This window comes from Falco cherrug, chromosome 6 (genome assembly GCF_023634085.1).
Source record: "Falco cherrug isolate bFalChe1 chromosome 6, bFalChe1.pri, whole genome shotgun sequence".
In the NCBI taxonomy this organism is placed as follows: Eukaryota; Metazoa; Chordata; class Aves; order Falconiformes; family Falconidae; genus Falco; species Falco cherrug.
Window position 1 is genome coordinate 37,007,208 of NC_073702.1, and position 24,893 is coordinate 37,032,100.

At 43.6% G+C, this 24,893-nt stretch overlaps 2 protein-coding genes and 1 long non-coding RNA gene across 10 annotated transcripts in view; 2 read left to right on the plus strand and 1 right to left on the minus strand.

Moving 5' to 3' along the window:
- Nucleotides 1-1,579: 1,579 nt before the first annotated feature.
- Nucleotides 1,580-19,550, plus strand: UBXN2A (UBX domain protein 2A). Of its 6 annotated transcripts, none has more exons than XM_055713116.1 (7): nucleotides 1,582-1,727; nucleotides 4,860-4,913; nucleotides 6,342-6,477; nucleotides 8,222-8,331; nucleotides 9,911-10,051; nucleotides 15,177-15,341; nucleotides 18,191-19,550. In XM_055713116.1, the coding sequence occupies exons 2-7, from the start codon at nucleotides 4,873-4,875 to the stop codon at nucleotides 18,477-18,479; spliced, it is 882 nt and encodes a 293-aa protein (XP_055569091.1). In that variant the 5' UTR covers nucleotides 1,582-1,727; nucleotides 4,860-4,872; the 3' UTR covers nucleotides 18,480-19,550. The 6 variants fall into 6 exon arrangements, with proteins under 6 accessions (XP_055569093.1, XP_055569091.1, XP_055569094.1 ...); XM_055713119.1 differs by lacking the exon at nucleotides 1,582-1,727 and adding an exon at nucleotides 1,771-2,256; XM_055713120.1 differs by lacking the exon at nucleotides 1,582-1,727 and adding an exon at nucleotides 2,263-2,609.
- On the minus strand, nucleotides 18,223-23,040 carry LOC129736313 (uncharacterized). 2 transcript variants are annotated; one of them, XR_008732689.1, is made up of 3 exons: nucleotides 22,713-23,040; nucleotides 21,536-21,943; nucleotides 18,223-18,302 (listed from the first exon to the last, which is right to left on the minus strand). It is a non-coding gene; the product is annotated as an uncharacterized LOC129736313 (long non-coding RNA). The 2 variants fall into 2 exon arrangements; XR_008732688.1 differs by having other exon boundaries at nucleotides 22,689-23,040.
- The window catches only part of MFSD2B (MFSD2 lysolipid transporter B, sphingolipid), a 38,258-nt gene continuing 35,302 nt past the window's right edge, over nucleotides 21,938-24,893 (plus strand). For both annotated transcript variants that reach the window (XM_055713121.1, XM_055713122.1), the window contains exon 1: nucleotides 21,938-22,476. In XM_055713121.1, the coding sequence (XP_055569096.1) occupies nucleotides 22,429-22,476 (48 nt within the window). In that variant the 5' untranslated portion in view covers nucleotides 21,938-22,428. The remainder of the gene's footprint in view (nucleotides 22,477-24,893) is intronic.

The window sequence follows — 24,893 nt, forward strand, 5'->3', positions numbered from 1 at the left end:
TATTGAAAGAAAATATAAAACAGTCCAGCACTGCAAAACAACTTTCTGAAGTTTTACTTAGAGCTTTGTAAATTCTTTGAACTTTTCAACAGTGGTATGATATTCTTGTTTTGAGTTCTCATTTAATAGCATCAGTAATACTTGTAACAAACAAGTGTGTTCTATCCAAAAATTAATGTCAAAGTTTTTTAAAACATCAATCAAAACCAGGGAGAATAGAATCTCAGAAATCCGTATTTTGAAATGTAAGACTCCACCAAAACAAAAGGCAAACTTTTTACTGTTTTCCCTAAGGATTCATAGGCAGGAGCTGTAATTAGATCTTGTCCAGTTAAAACTTAGCGATTAATCCAAACTGCCTTCAAAAGGTCTAGCGCGTTGTGATGTACGTCTGGAAGAAATTGTAACTGCCAAGGGTCAGATTTCACCTTTCTCACCTTCACTGAACTCTTGAGACTAAGCATCAATGCTTTTGAAGAACGTGATTTTAACTGTTATGGTTCAGGGACTGCAGGAACGGGTCCCACATGAAGACAACGTTCAATGAAGTATTTATCTCCTTGGCTTTTAGAATAACCTTTGATGGCACTTGTGGATTTCCCATTCATTAACGGGGATTAGCTCGTTGCGGCTGTGCGATTTAGGATCATTCTAAACATTTTACAGTGCAACGCTAACTACTGGGGGAAAAAAATAAAACCACTGAACAGAAGAACCCTTATGAAGAAGCGTGCCGGTGGGAGCTGGGAACTGCGGCGGGGGCGCCGCTGCCGGGCCGTGGCGTTGGCGGTCCGAGCTCCCGGGGCCTGGTCGGCCCGCCGCCCACCGCTAACGCCTCCGCGCCCCCAGGGTCCCGCCCCCCGCCCCTCCCCGCCGCACCCCCGGGACTATGCTTCGCAGCCCCCCCGCCGCTCTTTTGTCCGCAGCGTAAGGCCTCGGCAGAGCTCCTTTTGGAGTATGTCAACTCTGGCCCTTAACTGGCCCTTCCAGCGTGATGAGGCATTCTTTATCTCCACAGGGTTCAGTGTGTGGCTGTTACTGTCCTCCGCGGGGGCCTGGAGAGACAAAGGAGCCGGGGGCAGCCGCGGCCCGGCCGCCACACCGGACCCGATCTCCGCCACCGCGGCCGCCCGCGGCCCGCCGCCGCCTGTCCGCTGCGCGCACAGCCCTGCCAACCGCCGCTTTGTTCTTCAGTCGGGAGGCGAAATCTGCCTCCGCAGCCAAACGCGGCGGCTTGGCAGAGCTCACCCGCCCCTCCGAGGGCGACAGCAGCCCCCACGCATGACACCCGCTACGGCTGCCGCGCCGCACCACGTCCCTGCCCGGGGCACTTTGCCCCCCGCCTCAGAGGAAGAGCCGCAGCGGGACGCGGGGGCCCGGCCCCTTCAGGCGGAGGCACCGGACCGTAAGGCCCGCCAGCCCCCGTCTCTCCCGAGAGGGCAGAGCGGGACAGCCCCTGGGGAAGCTGCGCAACCCCACGCAGCGCCACTCGCGGCGCGGCACAATCCGCCCCCTCACGCCGCCCCGGCCACGGCGGCCCAGGCCCCACCCCTGGGTAGCGGGGGTGGGCCCTGCCCCTCGCCCCGCCCCGCCTCGCCCCGTCCGGGCGGGGGCAGCGGGTGCCCTGGCCGCCGGCGGCCGCGCCTGCGCGCTGGGCCGCGGGACACTGCCGAGTTGGCGCGGCGGGGAGGCCGGTGCCGTGCTGCCGGCGCTGCGGCGGCGGCGGGGTGAGTTGCTGTGGGAGAGGCCGGGCCGGGGGAGCGCGTTCCGCCGCGCCGGCGCTCCCTCAGCTCCGTACCGGGCCTTCAACTTTGCCTGCGGCCGTGCCTGGGGCTGTCCTGAGGGGGAGGGCGGCCTGAGCCTCCCCCCGGGCGCCGCGCCGCGCCCCGCCCCGCCCCGCCCTGCCCCGCCGGCGGCCCGGGGTCCCGTCCCGCGTGGAGCGGGCCGGCAGCGTGAGGCGGACCGCGGGGCAGGGCGCCGGGGGGGGGCGGGGTTCGTGGCCCCGCCCGGCCCCTCTCCCGGGTACCCCGGGGCGCTTCCCCCCGCCTGGCTCACACGATATTGTCTCATCGTCTCTAAAAATACCTCAGCGGCTGCCCAGCGCGCCGCGGTGCCGCCCGGCGCGGGCCGTGTGTGGCGGCGGGGCCCCGCGGGGGTCGCGGTTTCTCCCAGCGCGCAGCCCTGCTGGCCGGCCGGCGAGACGCCGTGTGCGCTGTGCCTCCTGCCTGAGCCCGTCGGTCATGCTCAGGCCATGAGGTTTGATGCTCATCTCGCTTTTGATGCACGCCCGCCGTTTCTCTGTGGCTGCCTGTTTCTTTGTTGGACGGCACGGTACAGGTTTCGGTCGCGATTTGCGCGCGGTGCAGCGATAGTGCTGTGAAGCGTGCTGAGCTTGAGAAGTTTATACTTTCAGCCAGAGTCAGTGAGGCAGGCTGGCGTGGCGGGGGGGCTGTGCGGGCTGCCTCGCGTGTTGCAGCCCACCAGCGCGAGGAGAGCATCCAAGGTAGTTTTTGTTTTGTTTTTCTTGCGTTCAAGGAATCGGCTGCGTGGGCTCGACAGTTTCGAGCACAAAAATACCGGCTGCAGCTCCCGTGGCTGTGGCTGTGTAGGTGAGAGCTGCTTGCCTGAGGGGGCCGGGGGCAGCGCTGGGGGCGGGAGGGCAGGAGCGGCCGGGCAGGGCCGGGAGCATCCTGCCGCGGTTGCTGGATGTGGCTGTGGTGAGCTGCGGGCAGCTGCGGCTTCTGCCTCTGCTTCACATTTAATTTCCGGAGGTGGAGGTTCGGCTCCGTGTTTATCACGGACGCAAAACCCGTGCACCCAGGCGGTCACCGAGGTACACCGAGGGCTGGCCGGCGGGAGCGGTGGGCTGTGCCGGTCGGGCTGGCTTGCTGGGCTACGGTGCTGGCAGCGCAGTCTGCTGACTGTCTCCTAATAGCTTTTTTGGTCACAATAAACATCGATATGCTGTATAAGCCGATTTCTTCACCTTGATGTATTAACGCAAACATGCTTTCTAAGTTTAATTGCTGTTGTACTTCAGAAGGAACAGCGACTTTCACAGCTGACCAGTTTTGAATAATATTCACGCACGTTTGAGGCCAGCCTAATGTAGCAAAAGAATTAATTTGAAGAGCTGCTTCATTGTCTGTCTCTTTTCAACAGCGCTGATGACAAGTCACAGAGAACCAACAAAAGCAGATGGCTGGAGGTGGCTCTTGTTGCTTTGGGGAGCAATCCATTGAATAGCGAGAGATTAGAAGATAATTGCATTAACAGAAAACACAAAAAATTACTTTGTGCTAAAGCATGTTAAAATAATTTTGGACAAGTTTGAAAAACTATTTTTTTAAGCATTTTTAAATATGCTATACTTACTTGATCCTGAAAGTTCACATTTTCCAAGTAGAGGTACAAAGTTCCAAGAACAGCAATCAGATACACGAACAAGGTCATAAGGTACCAGCACAGGCGTGTCTGAGATATATATAATGTCTGGGCAGAACATTTCGGGAGGCGGGGGACGAAGACTGTACTGCATCTTGTGTGACATGTCAAAGGTGTGTTAAGTGTAATGTTTTGACCTAATGCATAATAGCAGCAGTTAATTTGAAGGCTGCCTAAGCTTTAAAACCTGTTACCAACATATTGACTGAATCTTTTTGGTCATTATGGGGATTTTCAGAAAGGTTATATACATTTCTACAGAGCATGTCTCACAAGGATTTAAATTTCAAGATGCAAGAATACTAATATCAATCTCCTGAGGAACGTGAATTAGTACTGAATAACTGGGGTTTTTTGTTAGTGTTGCAGTGAATGTTGTTTCCCCTGAACCCCTCCATCTTTTGTTAAATTACATGTCAAGACCACTTAAAATTTATTTTAGTCTTGCTGTGCATACCATTTCTTCAGGAGTATGGTGGCTGTCAGTACTTAGGTTGATGCTCTCTAAAAGCCGTACACAGTGTCATGACTTAGTCCCAAACAGGCCAGGAGCAGCGCAACATCTGTGAAACCCGCACCCAGTGGACTTCAGGAATAACTCTTTAAACACAATTGCAACTTAAAAATTCTTTTCTCCTGGGGACTTGTCTCATTTTAGAGTGATTTTATGTTTTTTTAAGGGTGTTTTTGGGGAATGTCTGGCTTTTTGTGACTTTCTGTAACTTTTCAGAGAGCTCAGAGATGAGTGTAATGAGATCAGTGTGGTATTCTTCATTTCTTCTGACTCAGCAGACTAATCCTGTAGTATATAAAGAACTTGCAAATCCAGGATTTTCTGTCCAGCTAAATGATAGATGAGAAATGTTAATTCACAGTTTCTGGGATGCTGCACCAATATGTTGAAGTAAGGTAGGAAGAGGAACCTGACAAACCTTTTGATAATGCATGCTATTAAGGTGAAGGTCGTTAGAGTGCCTGCAGTGGCAGTGCAGTTTTTCTGCAATAATCTCATAGTGCTGTGACAAAAGTCAGGTGAGTTTACATCGTGCCACTCAGAAAAGGAATGTGATATTTTTTTCCTTGCTTAGCATAAGTATGGAAATTTTCAATTTGCATTGTTATGGTGGAGTTTATTTTGTATATTTATGAAAAACTAATCTTCCTTTAGAACATGTGAAACTGATGCATGGTTCATGTGTCATTAAATTAGAAACAGCAGGAAAACAAAGAACCATCTGGAGACTTGGTGGGGGGGAGGTTGAGGTTTCTGGTCAAATGTACTGTTAACACGGGAAAAACTATAAAGAGCATTTCAGTGACAAAAAGAGGCAAGGTGTGGTGGGCACTTTGTCTGATTGTGGTTTTTTTTGTTGTTTTGACCTTTTTTTTTAAAACCCTCTTCTTTTCATAATTAGGCGAAGCACCAGAATGAAAGACATGGACAATATCAAAACTGTAAAGAAAGAATGGTAGGTATCAGATCCTCCCTCGTCCTTTTTCCTTTTCCTTTTCTCTTGCTGTTTGTGCTTCCTGTCATGACTTTGCAAACTTTATGTTAACATAAATTTTAAAAATTTGACTTTTTTTCCTGTATTGACCTGCCCCACATACACTGCTTTAAAAAAAAAATTGTTTTGCGAAAAGATTTTACACATACCTGAAATGTTTCCTAGATGCAAGAAGCTGCATAAATACTTTTATTTAAAATAGAAAGGCAGCTTTACAAATTGCTAACTCACTGTGCACCTCTACGTTTGATATGGAGGTATTTGGTTTTCCAGTTATGTTTCCAAGGTAAAGCTTAGTGAATACTTGGATTAATGCTTCAAGTTTCTTATGTTCTATTAGAAAACTGTAATGGGGACAGCATACTTTTGAAATTTCTTCTTTAATGATGAGTTTTTCTTTTGTTTGAAGATGTTAATCTGTAGGGATTCTTAGTGTTGTATAGATGCGCTGCAAACAATTCCTTTTTATGCAAATGTATCTAATATTCAAGTAAGCATTGCTGCTCTTGAATTCAATGCAGAGTTTTATGTAAAACTGGGTATTTTTCAAGAGCTGGGATGTTTTGGTTTTTTTCTGAATTGCTTAAAATAGACTTGTCTGAGTCTCCAATAGGAATAACTCCTGCAATGTTTACCAAAAGCTGCATAATCCTCTTACTATGCAAAGAACCTAAACTGAAAGATACTCATTCAGGTTGCATATTTCTGCATTTTGATGGGTGAAAATCTAACAGAAACACCTGTCACATATACAATGTTCTATAAAAAGATGTGGTTGATGCATCTTTTTTAATACTCTGGCAATCTCCACAATGTTGAAGCCTTCTGTTGTATTTCTTCAGTGTGCTCAAGTGGTTTGTCAGTCGTTCTTGAGTTTCTGTAATGTACTTTCAAAGACAGTAATGGTGGTTCTGTGATGGTGCTGGGAATGGGGAGGTTCAAGAAGTGGTGGTAGAGTAAATCCTAGGGCAATTTTATTGTATGTGTTTTCTTATGGCGAAGTCAGTCACCCAAGTCAGTATCATGGAAATGCTTTAAGGAAGGCCTGTCATTGGTGTGCAATTAAAATGTTTGATGGGCTGAACTAGAAGAATGAATTAGCTAATTTGCATTCCTTGTTCTGATACCAAGTTTAGAAGCTCCTGCATAGATGAATTCACCTTTTCTTTTGTTATTCTTTAACTTGTGCTTCTGAAGTCCAATGTAGCAGTTGGAGATTTGTAAGAAGCTTCTAAAAAGGCAAAGCTGGCCTGATGTTTTGTAACAACCAAGTAAGCCGGGTGCAGGGGAGCATGCTCTTTACACCTCTTGGTACTGAACTTCTGGGGTAGCTGCTTGTCTTCTACTGCATTCAAAGGCATCATATTTACTTATGCCTTTATTCTACAGGATGTGTAAATCAGGAACCGATGATCAGATTTTGAATGGTACAGAGCAAAACTGTGACTACTTTGTAGATAACCTTTTTGAAGAAGCTCAGAAGGTTGGTGCTATATGTATGCCCCCAACTACAGTCAAGAACCAGGTAGGTGGTAAAAAAAAATACTCGTGTTTTGACATAATATCACTCCAGGAGTACTCTGGAAAACAAATGCACGAAGTCTGGCAGTCTTATCCAGTACATCTGTAAGTAAACCATACACAGAATTCAGACAGCAGTGGGAACAGCGTCCCATCTCTTAGTCAGCCAGGCCTGTGCCTCTGTGCTTGTTGTTCTAGGACTTACCCTGGCATTGGCTAATGCACTTGTTCTTGATTAGTAAACCTAAGAAGTTGTTTAAAGAGTTGCAGTCTTTTTATGCAGAGACATAGCCCAATATTTTTTTCCTGTTTGCTTTCATTTAAATAGTTATAGTAGTAGCAGGCTGTTTAGTATGGGTGTGTTATATCAGTGCTTCTGTCCTTTTCATGTCTTTCTGGTACTCTACAAAGACTCTTAAGGAGCTGGAAAAAAGGCCATGTAGTACAAAGATGTCAAGGAGAAATTTGGAGTGAGCGTTGCTTGAAATTACATTCATGCATCCCCAGCTGAGCCTGGGAGAAAAAGGAGTGTCAGGAGCAATACCTTAAATTGCAGTTCTGAAATACTGTTCTGTGGCAGTACTTGTGTCAATGTCTAAATGGGAAGCTGGTGTGGAATAATTAGTCCATGTTAAACTTGCATACTGGCTTACTGTAGAGGAACCTTCCTGTGATGAGAACTCCTTCTGTATGCATTGGTGTCATGAGACACAAGACTTCTTAAAGGAATCTAATCTTGCTGAGTGCTATATACCTTTTTGACAGATTACCAAACCAAAAGAGAAGGAATTTTATTCAGCAGTTTGCACATGCTGTGTATTTGTGTAACAGTCATCTTCTAACAAATCAAACTGCAAAAAAGAGGAAAAAAATAATTTTCAAGTACTATCAAGCTTGGTTCAAACAGATTTCCAGCTGAGGTGAATTCTGCATGTGTGTATGCTGCATATACCTCACATGTGGCCAAGTACCTGTTGAGAAAATGTTATTTCAGGGATCAGACCTGGATGATCAAATGTTTCCTTAAATGGTGTGATGCATAAATATGAAAATGCAATCCCAAATATATCTGTGTTAAAGTTGGAGAGATTTCAGTGAACAGTGTGAAGGTTACAACTTGAAGTGGTACATGTTCTCTTGCAGAGTTAATTAATTACTGAGAATTTATTTTTTCATTCCCCTAACACCAAGGTTTTGGATATACCTAGGAATTCCAGGATAACACGAATGTGTGGCTGTCTGAAAGTAAATTTTCTGATGCTTACCACATTTCCTGAGTGAAAGGCTTCTACATGCATTATCTTGATGCCTTTCAGAAAATAGTCCTGAATGATCAGAACAAAGTTTTACCCTAATAAATCCCCAGCTGGACTGTTCCGGTAGTTGATGTTCCAACACCAGGCATGTGTGCTCTCAAATTAGCTTTTGAAGAGTTGCAGCTAGCTGGGATCTTCCAGCTTTTTTTTTTTTTTTTTTCCTTGATGAATTGAAGGAGTGTTTTTGACCTAGGAAAGCAAAATGATTGGGGGAAGGTTTATTTCTAACCCTGATTGACAAAAGATACTTAGAAATGTCACTTATCCTTTGCAGTTGCTCTGCCTGTTGGCACAGGGCCAAAAGAGATTATAGTGAGCCTTCTCTCGGTATTTTTAGTCCATGCAGTGGACGATTTACAATTCTAGGGTACTCTGGGTAGACCAAACTGGTTTTACATCAGTGTTATAATGAAAATTGTTCTTACTTTATAGGTTGATGTAATCATTAAACTTTGGAAAAATGGGTTTACAGTAAATGATGGTGAACTTAGGAGCTACAGCGACGCTGCAAACCAGCAGTTCTTGGACTCCATTAAAAAAGGGTGAGTGAGTTTTGTGTTCTTAATCAGCCTGAGTTAATGTGCTTTGGATAGCACTTAGCTTGTGCTCTAAATATTTTGCGTAGCTGCTTGGCTTTGCTGCACTGCAGTATCCCAGTAGGAGCGTAGGCCACTGCCTGCCTCAGATCCTGCAGTGCTAATGGCTGTTTTAGCGTCAACAGGTTTAATGTAGGTTTCAGTTGCAGTAGTTGTACAGTTGCTGATGAAATAGATAAAAGCGAGTGTTGGTAGGGTGCACAGCAGGTGCAGAATGAAATAAGGAATAAATCAGTGGCTAGTAAGAGCCACTGATCAAATGGTACTTTGACTAATGAACTTGGCGCACAAGTGGTTGAGTATTTCTGGGGTTTTTTGTCTTTGTTTTCTTTTTATTGATGAAAAGCTTTAAATGGGCATAGTTGCTCCATGTAACATCAAGAAATTGATTGGTCTTAAATTTCATTTTTCCTACTACAAACTTGCTATTTCAGTCATTTGTGTGTATATAGCAATCTTACTTTTATCCCGCTGTCAAAAATTAGCATGCTATCCTGGTTTCTGTTTAGTGTTTTGCAGCGTTGCTTTAAAAAAGGAGGTTGCCGGTACAAACCAGTGTAATTTTGAGCCTTTAATTTGTGGTCTGTTTCCTCACCCCAAACAAATGGAGAGGAGAATATAATTTAATAATTATTTTTCAAGTATGTGAAAGTACTAAGCCAATTGCATTTTGTTTTCTTTTCCATACTTCACTAGCCCATCAAAAATGCTAATTTTACACTATATTTCTCCTCTATGGCTGTCACCATGGCTGTTAGTTGTAATAGCAATTAACCACACTGTTTAAAGCCTTTTGCTTTCTTTGTGTGCATGCATCAAAAGTTTGCCACCTCTCTTCCACTGTTTCCTTGTGAAGATGCTAATTACAAGATGGTTCCTGCATAATCGTTGATGGTAGAGAAGCACTTAGTACAGCCCCAGTGCCAGCTGAGCCCCACCACCCAAAAATGTAGTATCTGTATCAGAGCTCATAGACAAAGGCATTGTTGTGTTCTGCTTAATGCAAATAAAGTGTTTTCAGTGTGATGTTGCTGCACTAAAGAGTGTAGCTATTAGTGATGATCTAATTTTTAAAAGCTGAGATTTGTGTTTATTTGTAATTAAACACTGTGCATCTAAATTCAGTTCTTTCTCTTTAAAAGCCAATTGTCTTTTTTTTCTTCTTGTTTAACTGTGTGGGTAAAATAATTGAACCTTTTGCAGCAATGTATGGCAATACTGAACTTCCTACACACCATGTGCTTTGGAGTGGTAACTGCTGAGTAAATTTGAACATTATTCAAAAACTTGCATGATGATGGAGTATTTTTTTATTGTTCATTTTCTAGTTAATTTGCAGATCAGGAACTTGAACTTGTTTGTATGTCATGCACTTAACAATTTTTGGTATATACTTGTGATGTTTTTTGGGTTTTTTTAAAGCATCATCTCTGGAAAGATAGACATAGAAGATGTTTTAATCATTATTCTGTATACTGAAGATAGTATAGGAGTTCTTTTTCTGACTTTTTTTTTTTTTCTCAAGGGATCTGCCTTTTGAGCTACGAAAAGCTTTTGATAAAGAGGAGATAGACGTGAAAGTGGAAGATAAAAAGGATAAGGTGTATTTGTTATCAAAAAAGCCAATGTTTCAACCCTTTTCTGGACACGGTTACAGATTAGGAAGGTGAGTTGTCTGACATGATCTGTGGTTGAGTAGCTGAGGAGAACTGTACCTATGGTAAAAGATCTTGTAATTCAGGTTGGAAGTGACCTCTGGAGTGCTCTAATCCAGGTTCCTGCTCCAGGCAGGGTCAGCTGTGGGGACAGATGAGGTTGCCCTCAGGCCTTGAAATCCTGCAAAAGTGGAAGCTGCACGACCTGTTTCAGTGCTTGACTGTCATCATGGGAAAGAAAATTTTCCTTCTATCCAGTCTGAATGCCTTTTATTTTGATTTATGTCCACCATGAAGAGCCTGGCTCGCTCCTTCTGATGACCTCCTGTAGGCCCTGGCAGGCTGCTACTAGGTACCTAGTACCAACACAGTCTCTGCCACAGGCTGAACCAGGTGCCTCTCCTCCAGCCTCTCCTCACAGGGCAAGTGATGCAGCCCACAGCCATCTTGGTGGCCCTCCATGGAACTTGTTCCAGTTTATTGACATCTTTCTTTTATCTTGGGTACCAAATCTGAATGCAGGATTTAGGTGGGTCTGAGTGCTGCATGGGGGATAACTGGCTCCCACAACCTACTGGCTGTGTTCTCGTTGGTTGTCTTTGTTTTAGGTTTCAATATTAACAGAACTGTTTCTAGCTGAAAGGCTCTCTCTTCTGTGTTTTAAGAGAAAATAATCTCTTTTGAAGCTGTATGTGCAATACTTGGTGTGAGAAGAGGGAGTCTGACAGTCCCGTAAAGGAAACTGAAGAAGAGGTTATTTTGCATTCTCTTAAAATTCCTCTGTATTGAACCGTGTATTTATGGCAGTAAGAACTTTTAGTGTGTTACAATAATCCTCTTTCCTTTACTCTGTGACTCTCGTGTGGTTGGAGGCTGTCAGCCACTAATGCCAGAGCTAAAGCTGGACTTGATTTACAACCAAACAGTATTGTATTTTGGAAGGCTGTTGTAGAGGAGCAGGCCAGGAGTTCATGTATTTGATGCCTGTGACTTTTGCTTACTCCAGTCAAATTACCTGCTTCACGTATCCCTGTTGTGTAAGACTTTTGTATTTGCCTGTTAAAGCAGACCTCAGCCTAGGGAACAGTACATATTCAGTGACTGGAGGCCTTCACAGATGGGACTGGTGACCTGCTGACTGGGGTTAGTAGACTGTGGTGAAACCTTAGGTGAACTGCTTTGTTTTGATTGTAGCAAGGTGGGTGTTGGTCCCTCTTCCCAATTAACAAGTGATAGGACAAGAGGAAATGGCCTCAAGTTGCCCAGGGGAGGTTTAGATGGGCTATTGGGAAACATTCCTTCCCTGAAGGGGTTGTTGAATGAGAGTCACTATCCCTGAAGGTATTTAAAAGACGTGTGAATGAGGCACTTAGGGACTTGGTTTAGAGGTGGACTTGGCAGTGTTAGGGGTAACTGTTGGATTCAATGATCTTAAGAGTCTTTTCCAAACTAAACAATTCTATGATTAAGTGGAAGGGGCTTGCTGTTAATGCCTGTGCTGAGGGAAAGCATGATCTGGGTAGGAATTGATGGGGCAAGGGATGAAGATAATAAGGTACAGAGTAAAAACTGATTGTGGTAAAGGATGAATAGTTCCAGGCTGCCTCAGAGAAGCAAGTACCTGTTTTATCAGTTTCATCCATTGCTGTAGTACAGTCCATTCATTTGCTGCATGCTTGAGTAGATACGGTCAATAGGCAAAATCTTCCCTTGAGAGATGGATGAGCTGCTGCAAGGCTTGCTTTTGCTAGTACTGAAATCCTGAGCAAACAAAGGTCAAGAACTTAACCTTATCTACAAGTAGACCTGTATATAGCGAAAGCAAAAAAGGCCTTTAGCATGCTGGGTTTCTGCTGCTAACTAGTGCTAAATGGTTGTTCAGTTGCTTGTCGTGCTCTGTCATTCCTACAGCAAGTAATGATCTTGCTTCCTAATAGGCAACTTCAGTTCCGGAAACAGCTTTTCTGTGAATTTTGGCTGATTGGTCTTGTACACTGAGACATCCAACAACTTGCTTAGCATTTTTTTTCTTTATGAACTAGATAAAATGCCTTGGTGTTTTTTTCCCCTTACTCTTGCTAGTCTATTCAGTGCTATGCTATCGGAGCCTTTTCTTTAAAAACAAGTAATTATTTTTGCTGATATTGGAAACATGAGCCATAAGTGCTTTTACTCCATAAAGTAGTGCTCACTTCCTGATGTTAATAAATGTCCATTGCATGCATATGCTACTTTTTCAGCAGAAAACTTTGTGGGGAAATAGTAGTGCTTTCTGAGACCTGTAACAAGCTTTAAGCTATAGAACTTTTCCACAGTTGTATTTGTGTGCTTAATCAGAAATGAGAGAGACAAATGAGTGAATAGTTTACTTCAGCTAAACTTCTAGCTTATCAAATAAACATTTTTTTTTAATAATTACAGATTTTCTGTCAGTGTTCCCAGATGGATGAATTAGGTGGCGGATCAACCATTATGAATCAGTCTTGCTGAGTCGCTCATTAAAAAATTTTCTTAGAGAAAAATGTAGGAACTAGAAATGATGTGTTTTTTGATGTAACTCAGATGAGCTTGATCCTTTCCCTTTTTGTTGTACAGGAGAAACAAATGAAACTTATCAGACTTTTCCAATATACCTTATGAACCTATGTAACTAATGGATATATTCTGTTTGATCTACCACAGTTCAGCTGCATTTAATAGTTTGGGATTATAACAAAATTTGCAACCTCACTTTTCTATTAAGCTTATCAATGCATTTTAAAGACTACCTCAGAAGCATGTTAATTAAACTATTGACTGAAATCCCTTGTAGCAAAGTGGGCTTGCTCTATAACCTCATTAGGGTAAAACATTGTGTGTCAAGCTTCTTAACCATTACTCAGGGTAAGGCATAATATCGAACTCATGGGGTCTTTTCTTTTCAGAAAATTGACGTGAGGCTCTTAGGCCTCTTCGATCTTTAGTTTACATCTTCTTTTGATAATCTTATAAAAGGAATAAGCCTTTAGAAGGAGTGATAATGCTTTGATCTCAGGATAGTAACAGACATAGATGATTGGTTTGTGGCTTTAGCCAAAGCTCCCACCACTAGATGGCTTTATCTGTCAGTTCTACAAGAGCAAAGTTAAGTACAGAAGTGCTTTACATCTTGGTGAATATAGATCTTTCTCTCACAGCTTCACTTAACACGTTGGCTTCAGTTTCATACATAGTTGCTGTTGAAAGAATCAGCTCCAGTGCCTGCCACAAATTCAAAGATATGACCATGAGGGAAGCTGGTTTGAGAATGACACCAAAATCTGTATCCATTTGAGATAGTTGTCTGAACTACGGCTGTGAGTGGTGGGCTAAAAGGTAGTTCAGCCCAGGCTCAAACAAGATGCCTGGCAGCTGCACAGTTGGCTGCCTGTCCAGGCGCCGCTGTACTGGAAACAGCCAACTCACACATGAGCTCTTACAGTTTAGTGGCTGAACCTGGAACTGAACGCCACTGATGGAGTAGACAGCAAAAGCTGATCATTGCCAAAGTATGACTTGAACTTTTGCTTTTTTTTCTCTGCTCCCCAGACTGTTTAACATTATCTTGCTGGTGCTCCAGCTTTTTTTCCAGATCTGGAGGGCATTGAGGTCAAGCTGGGTGTGAGAGAAGTAAGCTGGCAGAGGCAGGTGGATGATAGTTAATTCACCTGTATGTGGATTACCAGTATGTTTTACAGATGTGTCTCTTGGAATTTGTTGGTGCCGAGTTCTTGTTCCCCAGCTGACTTCTGTGTAATGCAAAACAGTCAGTTCTGTGCCCCTCATCTGTCTCCAGTTGCAGTGAACATCTCTTATCACTCACTTGGGAATGAGAGTCCTTGATTCTGATTCTTTTTGCAGAGTTTCAATGGAAAAAATAAAAAGTGCCTCTACTGGCTGATAGCCTAGAAGTTGGGGCACTTAACTAACAGAGGGTGATAAAGAGTTTTTGAAATACCTCAGACTGAGAAGGGCTTGAGCCCAAGACTCTTAACTTTATTAACCTGAATATATTAAGTCATTAGCCATCTTTGTTTTAGTAATAAATTGTCTGTGACTTTTCTGTTTTATGATTGAACTGACAGGTACAAGAACATAAGGGTGCAAGATGGGGTTTGTCTGCAAAGCAGATGTAGTATTGTTAAGGCTGTTGTTCTATGGCGATTGGTTACCAGCTTCTCTCTCAAGAAACAGTAACTCATAAATTTTCTGTGCAAAGAGAAAGCTTTTTGGCAAACCACCATGAAGTGTTCATGTAGTCAGTGACCACAGCTGAGCTCAGAGAAGAAATGGTAACTCCTTAAATCACTGCTATTGTTTTGCAAGTGAACATCTGGTTATACTCACATGAGATGAGGATGTACCCATTGGATCAGGCCTTATGATGACTTAAACAGTGCATACTGAACAAGCTTAGTATTGAAAGAAGCACTAAGGTCTAGACATTTTTGCAGAATAAAAAATTTTGCCAGTAATTTTTTTTTTTTTAAGACCACGCACTTGGACTGAAGTCCCTGTATTCTGTCAAGTCATTTTATGGATCTTTGCCCTTATGGTAGGGTCAGCTGTTGAAAGTGCCTTAGAAAAAAACAAAATCCAACTGCTGTGTGCATCAGCCTGCATTTTCACATGAAGTCAGTTTCTGTGATAGATGATCCTGGGGTCTAAATCAAGGCAACAACATTCAGTTAAATTGAATTACTGTAATCACATTATGGTGAAAATTAAGATTGAGTATGCAAATTCAATACTTAAACCCCTTAAAGTTTCACCTGTGTAATTAGAGTGCAAAAAATGCATGAGGAATCTTTAGACTGTTTCATCTCTTGTGTATTTGTATTTAATCCTCTGATATTTAAGTTCACTTCTGTCTTATAAAAATGTTTAACATGAGTAAACTGGTTCTTTAGCATGTTGAAGTCTTCAAGTGAACGTATTGGCATACAGTTAAAAAAAAAAACCAGGTGACATTTATGTCAGTATTCCTGTATTTGTTAAAAAAATAAGGCATCAGTGCACCCTGATACAGGGCAGAAAGCTCTGGAAGCAGAGGTCTGGAGGGAAGTTCAAGCTTACACATTTGCACAAAAAGCAACCTCTTATGGCTTTTCTTTTCAGTGCTACTCCAAGGATAATCTCTAAAGTAAGAGATGATCATGAAGGACCTGACAACAAAAGACACCTGCCTTTAGTGCCCTTAAATGATACGGAGCCTATCACTAATGTCCAGATCTGGTTAGCTGATGGGGAAAGGATAATTCAAAAGTTTAATGTTTCTCACAGGTAAGATTTATTTTTATCTCTGTCATATGTATTTGCATCTGAACTATTTGTCTCGTGCCTGTACACATGGTAAGTCTCCACGTTCTGTGACTAATCTACCTTCTCAAGTCACTTAATATCGGACTGCTGTTCAGCTGTGTTTAGAAAACCTCCTTTCAAATTTTGAGAAATCTTTCAGCTGACAAGAGAGGAGCATAAGAGGAGTGTGAACTGATGTTAATAGCCAGGACATAACTGAGCATAAATGAAAATCTGAGGAAACTGTAGTAGTTCGTTGTAGGTCAGTGGAAGTTCAGGTGTATGCATTGCTCATTGCTAGAGGAAACAGCTTTTAAGATGACAGGCATCTCACAAAACGACTACATGTGGAGCAAATTTCTTAGTAAAAAGCCTGCTGGTCATTGGACATTGGCAGCACCGCACCTGGGAGCTGGTGGATGTGACTCAGAGGTTTCTCAGGCTCCACCCTAGGTGGGCCAGAGTCAGCACACTAGGCAGGGGAGGTGCATCACCTGCCATGTCAGTGTGGGCAGAATAGAATACATCCCATGTGTTCAATTTTTAGTTAGTAAAACTTCCAGTTCCCAAAGTGGCTTATAAATGGGGTTGATGTCAGAAGGTGTCAGCACTGCAGATATATTTGCAGAAGCTTTGAGAAAGTAGGATTAAATGTTTAAATTGTAGAACTGTTGTTGTTGGAGACGTTTCTCAAATTTGTAATTTGATAAATTACTCCAAACGATATAGTCGTATCATATGAAAAGGATATGTTGCCTGTGCTTCTCTGTGAAGCAATTTAAAGTGATCATAGATTTAATACAACCCAGGCTGCTGTCAGGATAAACTGTGTACATCTCTGACACTGCTGGTCAGCAGAAAAGCTCAGCAGTTGAGGGTTAATGACTGTAACTTTTTTCCTTGAACTCGACCTAATTTATTTCTGTTAGTGGCCTGAGGTATGAACTGAAATACTGTTGTGATGTACTGCTGAAGGGTCAATTGCTATTTTAATTATAAATATTTAATTGGAGGGCTTAATATCTTAATTATTCCAGGTTTCACACATTTAAGTATATTTAGAAGCTTGTTGTCTTCGTGGTAAATGGCAGTTTGAATAGCTGCTAAGTGCTTTTGGAGGGGGGAAAAAAAGTTTGAGATAAGCAGAACAACAGCCTTGCCGATGTGATGCTCTTTTTGAAGTGGTTTGCAATGACTATTCAATCATAATATAACCTCTTGCCACAAGACCAGCATGTTTGTGCTGTATACAGTATTTGTATATGATGTAATAAGAAATAGGAGGAAATAATTTTAAAGTACATGCCCTTAAGCATTATAATTGCATGTGTAGCACTCCTTTCAGTAGAGAAGCAGTAACAGTCAATTATTTGTTAATTATGCTGCAGGTTATCTACCTATAGTTTATATATTGCAATGTCTGGGCAAATTGATCACTTTTACCCTTTTGCAGACAGAGCAATGTGTGTGCCACAGTAACTACTACTTTAGATATGACTTGATTACTGATGAAAGATTGAAGTTATAGCACTGGAGCAAAAGTGCAGGTAGTGCTGTAACACTGCAGTATGGGGAATGGAGGAGACATGAGTGTGAAGCAACTAGCAAAGCAGTGCTGTAGGAATAGCACACATAGCTGTGTCTTGAATAGAGTTGTGTCCCTTGTTGAGCAGTTGCAAAGTCATTGCGACCCTGGAGCATTGAGTATAGAGCCTGGGAAGGAACTTGTTCATGTTAAAGTGGTTAGCTGGTGGCTAATTGCCTGAGTTGCTCTTGGGACCCAATGAACTTCGATACAATTCATGTAGACACCTGTAAATGTCAAACCAAAAATTTATTCCTGCTTGAGGTTTTTCAGGCTTCAGGTTTATAAGACCAAGCACTGTCTCCTCATTGCGGCCTGTGTGCACAGGAATTAGATGCTGTCTATATCTGTCCTACTAAGTATGGCTAAGGTGTGGAAACGTCATTATCTGTGCTGCTAAACTGTTAGGATGGCTTTCCCCCAAGCCAGCTAGCACTTTCTCAATATCTAGGCTTGGTTCAGGTGTTAGTTCAAGTTGTGGACCGTTTGTAGGAGGCAGTAGACCCCATGGGCTACCCTGTTAAAGGGGCAGAGAAAGGATGAGTTTAATCATTTGCCAGTAGCCAGAGTCTACCAGATGGCCTCGGGATCAGAGAATGGACATTGACAATATGTTTGTTTTGCTGGTATAGATGTATCCTGTCATCTTAATTTTCTTATTAAATTGGTCAATCCTGGTTCTTCCACAGTAAAACCTGTCTTGGTCACTTGTTGCAAGGCTCTTCACACCGTAACAGGCAGCTTGAATCTGTAATGAATTTGCTGCTGCACCTGCTTTGGTAGAAGGGGACTATATTTAGACCCAGTTAGCTCACAAGATACCTAGACAATTTTTGCAAACTCTTTTCTTTATTATTATGGTTCTGCTATATGTACCACACACTGAAGGTATCTTTCATATACGTCTTGGCTACAGAAACCTCAGGTAAGAGCTCCACCAGCTGGTTAAGAAATGGTAGGCTTGTGTAACTACCGTTTGAGCCATAGCAAAGCATTTGAGTGCGCAGAATAAGATATTCATCCTTTTTTCCCTTAGGAATGCTCTTGGAGCATGCAAACCTTGGTCCTTGCCTCCCAAGTGGACGAGGCACTTTAGGATACTGCCCCTTCTGCATTCCTCCATTATTACACCATCGGCTATCACATGAAATGGGTGTCTCATTCTGCTGTGGTGGCTATGTGTGTTGTGCATGTGGTCTGTGTTGGGACTGGAGCGCTCTAACGCTATTTTCTTTTTTCTTCTCAGAATAAGCCATGTCAGAGACTTCATAACAAAGTATCAAGGATCAGAAGGAGGTGTTCCCTTCACACTGACGACTTCACTGCCGTTTCGGGAGCTGCAAGATGAGACGCTCACACTAGGGGAAGCAAAGTTGCAAAATGCTGTTGTTGTTCAGAGACTTCAGAAAACAACTGAACCTTTCAGACTCCTAGTGATAAAAGCACCTGACAATGACTATAAAACTGCTGCTACACCTAATGGACAGCTCAAGAATGAGCAAAAAAATGCTATCAAAAGTACAAGATCAAATTAGCTTTTAACTGGCCAAAAACTGCATACACATGGAACTAGACAAAACCAAAAATCTAACCAGCAATATGTGGATGCACTCTCATCCTTACATACTGGGCTCTTAGAGCAAAATATGTGCTATCGTCTGGTATGATAGAAGTATTTTCAACTAAATCTGATGGTCAGATCCTGGTTATATAATGTAGCAGAGATAACTGTACAACAGGTCATCCTTAGAATTTCCCTAAGTAGAAAGCTTCTTAGTTCTTTAATGAGTGTATTTAGGCAGAACAGTTCTCTGAGACTTAATTACTACTGATAGCACCTTTTAAGGGAAAATATTATTTAGTTTTGCACTTTGGACTAAAGTGAAACTGAACTGATTGGTTTCACTTACATTTCAGTGTAAGCTGCTGTAGTTTGCATTCTTCTCACAGTAACTTTTAGGCAACAGATGCTGCAGGGAAGCTCGCATTTGAACTCTAATAACTTGAAAATCTTCAATATCCGTATCTTCAGGTTTTAACTTTTATCACAAGATCTGCAGGGTGGTGTTCTATCAAGTCTTCACATAGTGGTAGGGGCATGTGTGAGAAGATAGAAATGAGGTAGTCTGGTGCATACTGTATGAAGTGCCTCTAAGTAAGCTCTTTGTTACTTGTTATTACCAATGGTTGAAGTGGTTTCTGCCTCTCTTGTGCTGCTACGAGTGTCTTACAGATAGGGTGATGTTAAACTACCTAGCTCATTAGGATAGAGATCCACTTTTAGCCTCGTCACACAAACACTTCAGCTTCTCTGGAGCCTACCATACAGGAATAGGGGCTTAGAGGGACACAGTTGTTTTTGTACTATATATCTGCATCTGTCCTGAACTGGCCAGCTGATTGAGACGCTAACTGCATGTGGCCAAATTTTGAAGGTGTTGAAAATCCTTATTTGAAAACTGAGGTTACCACATCCCCCTCTACCCCATTTCCATCCAGATCTTTTATTTTGCTACTCATGTACTTGAGGCGTAAAATTTGTAGCTGTCTATTCCATGTTTTGCTAGAGGAGACATCAGCATAAAGACTAAATATTTTGTACTGTGTTTGATAAGTAGCATGTGGGTTTGTGAATGGAAGACTTCCTGGGGCCTTCAGTGAGTGCTGACTGTGCTACCTGCACAAATGGATGATTGCTGGCATTGTACTACTTTTTGCGTGGTTAGATGAAAGATGGATTTGGGATTTCCTGGGTTTGTTCTAAGTAGAAAATGACTTGGAGTGACTTGAATTATATCTAAAAATGATGTTACTTCAAACTAGGGATGCACTTATTTCATTCCCAGGGGTGTAAAACTGTTTTGCTTTAGCATCTCTCCTGGTATGTTTGAGGGCAGTGAAATGAAAGTCAACTGCACAAATACCTATTCAGCAAGGAAATCCATGAAAACTATGCAGTTAACAGTCTTCAGTGCTATTCAGGTGTGCTACTGTCATTTATGTTTATGTAGGAAATTATACAACTAAATTTTTGGTTTTGCACTGTCTCCTCTACTGTTATATGAAAAGCCTGTCAGATCTCTAGTAGTAGGAAGACATGTGCGGACTAATCCACTAGTAAAACTGAAATGTCACCTACAGACACAGACCCAATCCTTGGTTTGCAGAGCTTCCTGAACAGTGAATTTTATTAATTGATGCTTTTGAATTTGTCTTAATGTAAAACTAATTATTAGAAAACCACACATGCTTGATTGTAAGCTCAGTTGTTCTTGTCTAAAATGTGCATGGAACATCAAAGTAGCAGTATACTATTCCTGCATTTGCAGCCTAGAAATTTGAAGAAATAGTGTAAAATAGATGGAAATTGAAGGGGTGTGTGTGTCAAATTGTAAGGTATGTAGATCCATTTTGCTTGTTTTCAAAAGGTCACTGTTTTGGAAAGGAGCTGGATGAGGCTTTGAGCAACCTAGTCTAGTGGGAAGTGTCCCTACCTGTGGCTGGGGGTTTGGAACCAGATAATCTTTACAGTTCCTTCTAACCCAAACCATTCTATGAGTCTGTGCTTTAGTATTTCAATGTTTCATGTCTGCTACCAGTATTTTAAGAGGCTGGACAGCTTGATTCTCTATGGCTATCTATTGTTCTTTATCAGCTGTTTCTCGCTGTAGCTTTGGTGTACCTGAGTGTGTATGTGCAGTTTGAAAGTGTCACATTCTTAACTACAAAATGAGAACAAACCTTTAAAAAGTCAGGAGTGATGCTGACTGCACTAATCCCATGTTAGACTAGAAAGTGCCTTTACAAAAGGCAATAAATTGTGGATTGGATAACTTACTAATTTGGAGAAAATCTTTGGAATGAATACAGGGCTTTCCTAAATCTAGCAGGTTTCGGTCAATTTGTAAAGACTGATTAGCTACCTGTAGTGTCTGAGTGGCTTAATCTCATGCTCAGTGCTGTAGACAGCTGTTGTGCATTGGACAAACAGTAAAACTAGCTTGTCAATGCTTGAGCTTGTGAAACACACAAATACTATCAGTTATTCATTGTTTCTTCACAAGCCTTCACTGGTTTGAGTAAAGCCTGTACATTAACATAGTTTACAGCAAAATTTAAATAGCCTAGAAAAGAACAAACAAAGGAAATGGTTTCTGTGGGTTTTTTCCTTTGTGAAGAAACATGCGAATGCAGGTAACAAAGATTTTACATGTTACGAAGCTGTTGTGTGAAGAGAAAATGAAGAACTTAAATGCTGAATTTTAACATTACATACATACCTTGTTATCTAGCTCGGTATTTTAGAACAAATTATGTATTGGGGCTAAGGGACTGAGCAGTCCACCCCTATTTTGAAGCCCATCTGGCCTCAGCCTTTAAGGATTTCTTGGAGCCTGGAAGCTTCAGAGTTTTCAACAAGGCACATTAAGGCCACAATTCCAGTTTTGTGTTGGTCTGTTTTTAAGGAAAATTTTTGATGCCTTACTCTTTCAGAATTTTGCAAATTTGTGATAATTATTCCTGCAAAATGAGGTTGCACAGGATTTGCATATCAGTACTTGGTAGTTTGCAGTGGCTGTCAAATACTCACCGGGTGACCCTGTCGATAGCAGAGCTCTTTGAATCAGTCGAGCCAGGAAGCCCTGTGCCTATAGATTTGTCATCCTCTTCACAAGACAAGCGGATCACAGAGTCCCCGTGTGTCTGTTGGTTTGTTGAAAACCTCTTCTCCCAGGCTGTTTCACTGCTGAAAGAGTTCATACTTCAAAATGTAATTTTTAATTGATTTTTTTTCCTCTCTGATGCAGGCAGAGCATGTTTGCGAGGTCGGTGTCCTGTGGGCAGAGCGGGGTGGTGAACTTGTACTGCCCCAGTAACGGCGTGAGCCCCAGGGCCTGCGGGCAGCAGCCCTTCCCGGGTCAGGTGCGGTTTCTGGGTGATCTCACGTCCAGTTGACGCATGGCTGCCGTGGCTATAAATTCATACACATCCGAAAACCCTACAAAAGGATAGAGCTGGTGGTTTTAGACTTCAGGTGGAAACAGCCCCAGAAACCGCCCGACGGCTGGGCACCTCGCGGCGGGAGCGGCGGCCGCCAGCGCCTCTGAGGGGAGCGGCGGGGCGGGCGCTCGGGCGGGTTAGCGAGCAGCAGAGCCCGGCATTTACCTCACGGAACGCGGCGGCCGGGGCGGTGCTGCTGCTCCCGCCGCCGGCCGCTGCCCCACTCCTCGCCCACGGTGGAGGTGGCACGGAGGGCGAGGGGGCGGTCTTGCCGCCCGCAGTGGGCTCGGCGATGCCGGCCTCGGGGGCTCCTCTGGCGGGGAATACCCCCTCCCGGGCCCGGAGAGCAGCGAGCAGCGCCTTTGCCCTCCCAGGGCGCTGCGTGAGCCGGGGGGAGGACGCCTCCCGCCCTGCCGCTCCTTCCCTCCGCCTCCCCGCCCCGGGCACGCAGGTGTCGGACGGGGGTGGGCTGGCCGCTTTGTCATGGCGGGGGCTGCAAAGGACACCCCGGAGCGCCCGGCGGAGCCGCAGGTAAGGGGCTGGGGAGGGGGAAAAGCGGCCGTCGACGGGCTCTCGGAGGCTCTCGGCCACAGCCCTGGGGCGAGAGCGGGGCTGGGGTCCCGTGCGTGCGGGGCGGTCCCGGCCGGCCTCCGTTGCCGGGGGGTCTCGGGGAAGGCGGCTGGGGGCAGCCTGCACCTGGCGCTGCAGCGTTGTGCGCGGGGCAGCCGATTTCAGCGAGGTACCTGATAGAGCTGCCACCTGCTTACCGCCCACCTGCTCCTCTCTCCCCGAGAAGCTCAGCGCGACTGGAGTTTTCCCTCGAACGCGCTATATCCCTGTCCGCTCCGGTGGCCGGGAAAGCTCGTTCGTTTTCCTCTTTCTCTTCCCGTCGGGGCGGAGGGGTGCGGGCGGCGGGAGGCGTTCGCTCTCCTCAGCTCCTGACTTCCAGATGAGTGTCGCGAATGAGAGAGAATCTAAATGCTTCCCCTGCAGGGTCGGTGCTTTCCCAACGTATTCCTCCTGCTGCCGGTAATGCAAGCTGAGGGGCTCTGTGCCTTCTCTAGGTGTCTGCACCCAAACCCGGTCCCTCTTGCTTCCTTCTCTCAGGTGGGCTGATGTTGTGAAGAAACCCGAAAGTGGTCCTCAAGGTACTGGGTATGAGGGCCCTGGGATGCCACCTGTGACTGTCACACTCCCCTCTTTAAGAGGCGGTTGTACAGTCACCCACAGAGCAGAAAAATATCACCAGTACTAATTCTACACCGAAAGAAAAGCCAACTCAAAAGCTGCTCCTCATTAGCTACATTGTCATTGTTCCTCAGATAAACCAAGTCTAGCGTTTATCTTCAAGTCACACGTTTTGCTCTCTCTTCTTACTGCTTTTAAATTACTTATGGGTGCAGTTCTGGCCCCGGCTGATAAAGGATAGCTTAGGACAAAATGCAGCTGCTTCCCATGCCCATGGTGTTCATGCAGTATCTTCACTCAGTTGCAAAGAGTTTTCGGTGTGCTTAAATACTTTCTTTAGAAATAAGGTGACCTGTTAAAAACATTGTATTCAATTTCTGTTGGGGACAGGAGAATTTACAAGTGCTGAGAAGTATGGTTTTAACTTACAAGAGAATCAAAAATAAAAGAACTTAAGTGTATGAGATGAATTTATTTTCTATAACAGTGTTTAAAATTATTCTATTTAATGAGCAAAATCAAATCTCTCAGCTATTAATGCTTTCTTGGTTTACCTTGGAATACAATTAACTTTGATATGACAGGGTCATGTAGAAGTACAAAATAAAAAAGTTAATCTGACAAAAAAAATTGTAACTTCATCTGACCTTCCTTTCTCATACCTCTCACCCCATGCTCTCACGTTTATTTTGAAGCTTGTAAAAGCAATTTGACGTTGACATTCAACCATACCACAGGGGTCTCAAAACACAATTTTCATTGTATATACTTTTGTCTTTTGTTCTTTATTTGACCGCTGCCTACACATTCAGGTCTCTAGTGAGTTTTTGGAGTACTTTAAGCTTACTGACAAACTTACACAGGTGAAAAATCTTTTACTGGATTTTGCATAAATCAACTTCTGTTGCTTGAGGAAGCAATGCAGTAGGGAAATGCACTCTAAGAGAAAACCCTTTTGGTTGCTCATAGAGAATGCACTGCTGGTGGTGATGCTGCTCTGCGCAATTGTGATGTTGTCCTTCAAGACAGTTTCTTGTGTCATTTATTGGCAATATCATGTAAACCCAACACAGGCTGGGGGCCTTACTCCTCTAGATCCTGTAATGGGCAGCTGCCACCTGTATCTTTTCTAATCTCTAACTGTAAGCCTGGAGTGCTAGAAAGAGGGATGTTTCAGCTTTACTGGTGCAGGGACCTACCTTCATTTTCACGGCTGTTTCATAGAATACTGAGGTAGAAAACTTAGTGATTACCATGTAACTTTAATATGCAAAGTCAAAAGAGATTTCGGAAAGAGGCAGCAGAATGAAGAGTCTGAATGATCATTTCTCAGCAGACAGAAACTTGGAGGCGCTCAATGAAATTACCAGGCAGCAAATTTGCAATGAATGCAATGGTATTTCCTTTCATGGTACATGTCGTTCATGTGTTGAACTGCTGTGGTGTATTATGGCTTAATGTACAAATGAATTCCGGAATGAATTGGGCAAAATAAAAGGAAAAAAGGTACTGGACAGTAATCAGGATGTAACCTCCAGTTCAGAAGGTTCATGAACTGCTGATTCCCTGCATTTCTGTGGCTGACTGAACAGGATACCTCTGTGTGCTGTATCTACAACCACCTGTTTCATTCTGAAAATAATGTTCATAAACAAAATTTAGTGAAAGTTTAACTACTGCTCTGACCAAAGTAATAACTTTGCTTCAAGGTGATCTGGGAATATGGTTCAAAAAGTAGAGCAGCAGCATCCTGGGAGTGC

Excerpts from the sequence above, each read along its gene's own strand:
- UBXN2A (XM_027810954.2), top strand. The coding sequence starts at position 4,328 with ATGCTGCACCAATATGTTGAAGTAAG. Across the intron at positions 4,914-6,341 it reads AAAACTGTAAAGAAAGAATG|GATGTGTAAATCAGGAACCG; the intron begins GTAGGTATCAGA and ends TTTATTCTACAG. Across the intron at positions 15,342-18,190 it reads AAGTTTAATGTTTCTCACAG|AATAAGCCATGTCAGAGACT; the intron begins GTAAGATTTATT and ends TTTTCTTCTCAG.